This window comes from Clupea harengus, chromosome 21, assembly GCF_900700415.2.
Source record: "Clupea harengus chromosome 21, Ch_v2.0.2, whole genome shotgun sequence".
Taxonomy (NCBI): Eukaryota; Metazoa; Chordata; class Actinopteri; order Clupeiformes; family Clupeidae; genus Clupea; species Clupea harengus.
In genome coordinates, this window is record NC_045172.1 from 13,976,828 (window position 1) to 13,984,327 (window position 7,500).

Below are 7,500 nucleotides of genomic sequence, written 5' to 3' on the forward strand. Positions count from 1 at the left end.
ATTGCTTCCCCTTCTCCCTGTTGACACTGAAAACTGCTTGTCTAAAATGGAGGCTGTTTGAGGTCACTGTGTGGCTGTGTGTGTCTATGGGAGGGCACAGGAGTGGTTTGTAGGTCTGTGTGTTGGCACAGTGAGGTGCTTGTGTGTGTCCGCCTGCATGTCTGTCATTCAGACCCGTGTGTGTGTGTGGGTGGGCGGGTGTGTCCCCACACACATAAAGGGCCCATTAAATAGAAGGTGAAGAGGTGGCAAATGGCCTCTGTCTGTAAGTGCAGTTTGGCCACTGAGCAAATTTACAGATGGCGGAGCTGACCCTCTCTCACCTTGACAACTCGGATGCCTCAGGAATGTGTGTGTGTCTGTGGTTGAGAGTGAGAGTGAGAGTGAGAGTGAGAGTGAGAGTGAGAGAGAGAGCGAGCGAGCGTAACAGAGTGTATGTCTTTTAAGGAGAGGGAAAGTGACTGTGTGTGGGTGTGTGAGGACCAGAGAGAATGTGTCTTTTAATGAGAGGGAAAGTGACTGTGGATGTCAGTATGTGTAGCCTATATGTTTGTGTGTGTATCTGTGAAAGATCCAGCAAGGGAAAGGTACTCTGACAAACTCTCCTCTATCGGCCTCTATTGTGGTCTTGAACTGTTGTTTTCCTTGAGCCAAGGAGCCAAGATTGTGGCTTAGTTTCACTCCCAGGCCTTTTTAACTTGTGCTGTTGGTATCAGCTGAACCCAGCCTGACTGCTGACTAGGGCTGGGCTGTATATTGAAAATATTTATATTCAATCCCATTGTATACAAGAAATATGGAGTAACAATTCATAATATGGAGTATGTGCAATATGGGCTAACCAGGTTACCATCTGCATGTGATTTTAAACTGACAGCATTTTAACAGTGCAGCTCTCTCTCACAGACACACACACACACACACACACACACACACACACACACACACACACTGTTTGATATTAGTAAATGTTAGCCACCTGTAAAAGGATAAGTAATTCACTTTGCTGGGACAGGCTTGTGTAACCAAACCTCTGATTAATGGGATTTGTTGTCTCGTAGTGGCATTGCGGTAATAATCTTGCTTAGTAGTAGGCTGATGCTCATTGGTGAGAAATAGCCGCGGCTAGCTTCTAAACAACCTATCTAGCAACGGGAAACTAGGCATATCTGTGGTCCTTCTCATCTCGAAATACTTGAAAAATGTATGTTTAAACACTATAACAGTACAAATGTTTCCCCCAGGGGTGACTCCCCTAGCAAATTCTGCCACATAAAACAGAAACCTTGTGAAATGAGGGCAGAACAGCCTGTAGGTCCAACACGTTGATGTCCTGTTCCCGCTGCCAAGGACTCCACTGGCCTCTGACTGTCTTTCATTGCCATACAGCTCCCCACCCTGCCAGGGAGGTAAAGGTCCAGTGCTTGTCAGACTCTTTTTCTTAGGCATCCTGCAATGGCCGTGATTGAACTCGGGTAGACCACTTAGAAGGCGGCCGGCGACGCTAACCACTGTACCACCAACACCACAAGGGAGGTGTCTATGGCCACCACTTCTCTGAGAGAAGGTATGGACCCAAAGAGAATCCCCTGGGTGAGAAGTGTTTCTCCTCAGGTATCTTAAGCAACTGGCAGTGACTGACCAGCTTGCGCAGGTGTCGAGTGGGATGCAAGCCAAACTCCTTCAGATTTGGAGGGTCCACAATGACAGAGGGCCTAAAGGGAACACAGATGAGGCTGCAGTGCACGAAGGTTGTAGACCAGTCGTTCTGCCTGATGCCTCCTGGCGCAGACTGGCAACCTGCTGTACGGCCGGAGTAACCTGTACGCTGCAAACTGCTAAACGGCCGGTGTAACCTGTAGGCTGGACTCCCATGCTTGCTGTGCAGCAGGGCCAAACACCTTCCCTGGAACAACAAATGAATCATCTGTCAAATGCATAGTGGCCGGGAACAGCACGAATCCTAAGTCCTAAATGCTTCATCAGGCGACAGCACCAAGACCGCAACTGCCGACTCTTTATTGTGCATGCGGTGTAGGCCGTCGCTTGTCCCTTGGGAAGTGAGGGGAAATGTCGGGTCTGCCCAACGTCAGGTATATGAGGCTGGGGGTGGAACACAGAAAGCTCTAGAAGCTGAGAAGTCCACACTTTCAAGAGGAACATGTGGAGTCATCTGGACAGGTGCTTTTCTCTGAGCCCTGGGAGTTGAGGGATGAGAAGAGGGGAGCTCTCATCTGCCCCCTCCTCGTCACACCCTCCACTGATAGCTAGGCTCACTTGAAGCCCTAGTAGAGAGTAGGAATAGGAATCGAGATCTGATTCCAAATTGTCTGTTCCATTGGAATCGTATGCCTCTGAGGTTATCAATTACTTTGATTGATGCCAGCATGTTTGCGACAGTTGCGCATTGCATAAACTCATGCGTTGTGATGCCAAACTCTGCGTCTATGCTGCCAGACAGCTTGCAAAAGAGGAAAGCTGGCAAGTCTGGATATCAAGTCTGGTGGCAAGTGCAGATGTCGTGTCATTCCCGAAAGCATTGATGTCAAGTAATTCTATACAGCTGACTGTAAGTTTCTGTCAAATCAACTGAGTGAATTGCTGCAAAACTGCAACAAACAAGCATTTTCACAGAAACGTTGTGAGGGCATGTTTGTGTAGAACAGTATGTATTTGTATAAAAAAACTAAACATAAAAAAAAATATACAGCAGACCTACTATTATATTTTGTATCAGTTGGCTTAGACTATTTTTATATACATTGTTAATGTAGTGTAAATGTAATGCTGGTTAGTTTAATATCATAAAATACAGATGTTGTGACGAGACCAAGTAGGCTAGCCTAAACATTAAACACTGTTGATGCAAACACTGGACCTGCACATACAGGTTATGGACGTCCAGGTGCTAAAAGAGAAATGAAATAGAACTGTTAATGCTGCCCATACTAATTACAACTCAAGTATTCATTGGGGTAGTGTCTCTTATAGTGATATTTCTCCAGAGAGCCGTGCATGAATAGAACCTTAAAACGTTGTCTGATGCCGCTTGTTTGATGACCTGATGTAACCGTTCAGATGGGCGTAGTTAGAGAGAGAGTGAAAGAAAGAGAAAGCGTGAGAAAGTGGGGATACAGAGAAGACATTTATTTTAAGGTCGTGTTTTATGTTCTTCTGTCCAAACGAGGGGAGGATTTATGAGGTGAGGTCATCCTTAAAAATATCATAACATCCAAATAAAAAAAAAGACTGTGTAGATAGGTAAACTTGTTTTACTCCCAATGACCAAAGAGCAAAGAGGACCTATTAGAAGACTGTAGACTGGCCGTTGTGCCATTGATGAAATCCCTGCCCTGCTCAGTCGCAACAGAAAGTTATAGTCGGCAACTCGTCAGATCAAACAACGTGGAAAAAAAGATGAAAAATGTCGGGCCCAATTTGATTAAGTCGGTCGGGTAACGGCAAACCAACGTAATAGGTAACTGTGGCCTGACTGACTAACAGAAATATAGGGGAGAAATTAAGAAATGGAGAAAATGATGATTGGATTAGAGGGAATGAATCGTGAGGTTGACTGATGGATTCGTTATAGGACTTCTGTGTCCAAATGTGAACTTGATATTAAAATACAATGTATGAAGAGGCTGGCTAAGAGAGGAGCAAAGGGGAAGGGAAGAGGTGGGAAGAATAACGGATAGGAGAGATTCTAGAGGTGGACTGATGTTTGTCTTTCTGTTGTTTGGCAGGAGTCTATGGCCCAGCTACAGCTGACTGACTGAACATGGCTCAGTTTCCCACGTCCTTCGGAGGTAAGTCTCACACACACACACACACACACACACACACACACACACACACACACAATCAATCAACCCTGTTATGCTTACACTCACACAAACTCACACACACTCTCAACTCTGCTTTTAAACACACACACACACACACACACACACACACACACACACACACACACACACACACACACACACACACTTCCAATCCTGCAATGCTTCTAGTACACATACAAACACACAACACATTCCATGCAAACATGGGACACCCACGCGCACACACTCACATGTTAGGCCTACATTAGTCTTTTAACCTGTGTGCCCTGTTCCAGTGAAGGGCATGACGCACACACACTCACAGCCGTTGTTATTCTCTCCTGGAAACCTACACACACACACACACGAGTTTGAATTCATTTCTACTCACACAACCGTGACTCATTCGTCCTTCCAGTGACAAGCCTGCTGTACACCCTCCTGTCAATCAGTACACACCCATTCCATGTACTTGTACCTCACCCTTGCCATACCCTTGCATATAGACAGGTGTGTGTGTGTGTGTGTGTGTGTGTGTGTGTGTGTGTGTGTGTGTGGACGACTAGGTTACCGGTCCTTTATTGTGCAGCTGTGGTCTTAGTGTGCCAAGTCTTTTTTCCCGTTGTTCCATTTCCCCAAATCCTTTTTCTGTCTTTTTAACTCACTTTCCTTTCCCTCCTCCCCTGCATTCATTTCCTGTTCCTGTCTCTCTGACATCCTTTGACATCTCTGCCTTAAAGCTGTGTTTGGGATGCTTTGGACAAATCTCAATTCATGCCATAAAAGAGTGCAAACCACTAACTGCTGACACTTTTTTTTTTTTTTGGTTCTGGTTCAGGGTGGTATATGATACAATAATAATGTTAATCTCTCTCTCTCTCTCTCTCTCATCCTCCTTCTCCCCGACAGGGGGTGCGGACACGTGGGTCATCTCTGTGGACGAGCGAGCCAAACATGACCAGCAGTTCCACAGCCTCGCGCCCACCCCCGCTGGCTTCATCACAGGTCAGACCGTGCTCCCCACTCTCCTCTCTTCCCATCGACCCTCCTTCTCCTCTTCCTTTCTTTTCCACCCTCTCAGTTTCTCTTCTTCTCTTCTTCTCTCTCCTCCCCCCTAATCTCTTTACTCTTCTCTTCCACTTCCTCCCACCCACCTCCTCACATCACCCCCATCATCCATCCTTCTCCTCTCCATCTCTTTCTGTTTTTTTCCCCCACCTCTTCTCTCTTTACCCTTCTCATTTCCCCTTGTCTTTCTTCTGTTCTGCTCCCCTCTTCTCTTCCCTGCTCTTCTGGTCTCTTTGTTTCTCCTCAGTTCCCCTCCTCTCTCCTCCACATCTCCTCCAAAGCACTTTCACTTCCCCCTTTACCCCCCCTCCCCCACTTTCCCCACACGCTCACACAAATGAAGGGGGAAGACAGTGACACCACTGAATGCTGGGAAATCAAAAATGTATTGGTTTGTTTTTCTGTCAGGGGCCAGGGTTGTTTTTGTGAGATTCTGTCATTTCCTCTGCTCTGAGTAATGAAATGAAATGTCCTTAATTGCAGTTTAATCTCATTGCTCCCCCCTTTTGTCTTCCGGTTGTCGTATCTGCTCTGGTTCTGTACTTCCCTGAGTGTACACACACACACACACACACACACACACACACATGGTCAACTCTCCCTGACCTTCACATAGGCTCAGGGGAGGGTAGAAAAGGTTGTTTCTTCTAAAGGTAAAAAAAGCAGATTAAAACATGACAAGCCACAAACATAAGCAGAGGATTACCAGTCTAGAACATTCCATACAAGAGCAGAACAGGAGTTATCTATAATAACAAACCGCTCATGACGACAGTTTATGGCACGGAGAGCATTGGAAGATTGGTGCTGTCTAGCCAGTTTGTTTACAAAACCATAACGTTGAAGGTTCAGTCTGTGATTCTGGCAAAAAGGTCGTTGTTTTTGTTGAGGGTTGCATTACAGTCGTGAACTGTACCTTAGTTCACTTCATCCTATTTCTGAGATAACGTTAGAAGACAGGAAGGAGGGGGGGTGGACAGAGGAGAGGTGGGATATATTGAGGCAGAAAGAGAGAGAGTGAGTGGCCACTGTGTCTTCCGTTGATTCTGACGTTGCGACCCCACCCCACGCCCTTCCGCTTGCGAAACCATCGAACAGCTTGCTACTGCTCTCGCCGCTGAGGATTTTCCTGCTTTAGCTGTTTTCTTTTCTGTCCGTGGGGTGTTTCCCGGGCCTGTGTGTCAGCAAAAAGACCGTCTTTGTCTGGGGAGGAGAAGAGGAAGCCACAGTAGAAGAAGGATTGGATGGGAGGGGGCGAAGAGAGACAGAGAAAGAAACGAAAGATAGAGGGACAAAGTGAATGTAAAAAGAGTGAATGGAATTTGAGTGTGTGTGTGTGTGCATGTGGGGAGAGGGAGAAGGAATGGACACTAGTGTGTGTGTGTGTGTGTCTGTGTGTGTGTGAGAGAGAGAGTGAGTGAAAAAGGGAGTATGTGACTGAGGGAGAGAGGGGAGAGGAGTGGAGAGTTTGGGGCTGTTTTTGGCCGCTGTGGAATAAAGGGGCGTTTGTGTGGGTTGAAAGAGCAGCACTCAAAGACGACTCATCCTGTTGTCCTCTGGAGAGAGGCCCCTTCAGCCTCAGACTGGCCCTCTCCATGACCCACTCGCCCACATATTCACACTTGCTCGCCAAAACACACACGTTAATGCACACAAACAATCTTCTTCATATGCGTTCTCATTATCAGCTAGCCTACCAGCCTTCCAGATTCCACCAGTGTAGCTAAATCTATCTATAATCTATCTTTTATTATCTATCTTTTTGGTTTCTTCTCGTCTACACTCCAGCTCTCTTTTAACATTGTTTTCATTTGAGAGGCTCTTGGCACCCCCCGTAGCCGTCCATGTTTATTTTTGTTTCCCCTTCATCTGAACCTCTGGTTTTGTCCTCCTCCAGGTGACCAGGCCAGGAATTTCTTCCTCCAGTCTGGCCTGCCCCCTCCGATCCTGGCCCAGATATGGTAAGTATCCCCCCCTCCAGCCGCTCTGGGGCTGCTGCTGGCTGCAGTTCATCAAGCGGCCACACTCACTGTAGCCAAAACAAGAGATTTCTGTGTAGTGGGTTCATATTTGTCTCCTAGCTGTTTGTCATTGGAAATGGAGCAATCACTTAACCTATTACTGTGCACTGATCGACAAGAGAGTGCAAGACGAAGCTTAGAAACAAGTTAACAAGCAGTTAACTAAAGGTTGATCCTATTGGTCTGTGGGCTGGCCACTACCAATTGGCTACTGAGGTAGAAAAGATTTAACCAGTAAATAATGGTTGTTCGTAAGGTAACACGTCCTCAGCTGTAGCAACATGCTATCTTACAGGTTAGTAAGGAGGCAATTCAACTTAGTATCTGTATTAAATCTGCAGTTCAATTATTATGTCAGGTCTATTGTTCCTTGGTGGGAGTGTACGCCATGCTCACCGCCCTAAGACTCACCTCACCACGCCTTCACATAGTAGACATTTGGCAAGTCTCCAGTCATGTGATATAAACACTATAAACACCCATAGCCTGGTGGAGGTGTAATGCTAAGCAGACAAGCGCCCAGCATCAGTGCCAAATACTGGCTAAATATTTAGCCTTAGACTTAGAGGTCACAGGACCATGAT

The 7,500-nt window shown here is 46.4% G+C and overlaps 1 protein-coding gene across 4 annotated transcripts in view; it reads left to right on the forward strand.

The window, feature by feature from the left end:
- itsn1 (intersectin 1 (SH3 domain protein)) overlaps positions 1 to 7,500 on the forward strand; it is a 50,964-nt gene that overhangs the window by 8,267 nt on the left and 35,197 nt on the right. For all 4 annotated transcript variants that reach the window (XM_031558934.1, XM_031558935.2, XM_031558936.2 and 1 more), the window contains exons 2-4: positions 3,747 to 3,809; positions 4,737 to 4,832; positions 6,793 to 6,856. In XM_031558934.1, coding sequence (XP_031414794.1) covers positions 3,782 to 3,809; positions 4,737 to 4,832; positions 6,793 to 6,856 — 188 coding nt within the window. In that variant the 5' untranslated portion in view covers positions 3,747 to 3,781. The remainder of the gene's footprint in view (positions 1 to 3,746; positions 3,810 to 4,736; positions 4,833 to 6,792; positions 6,857 to 7,500) is intronic.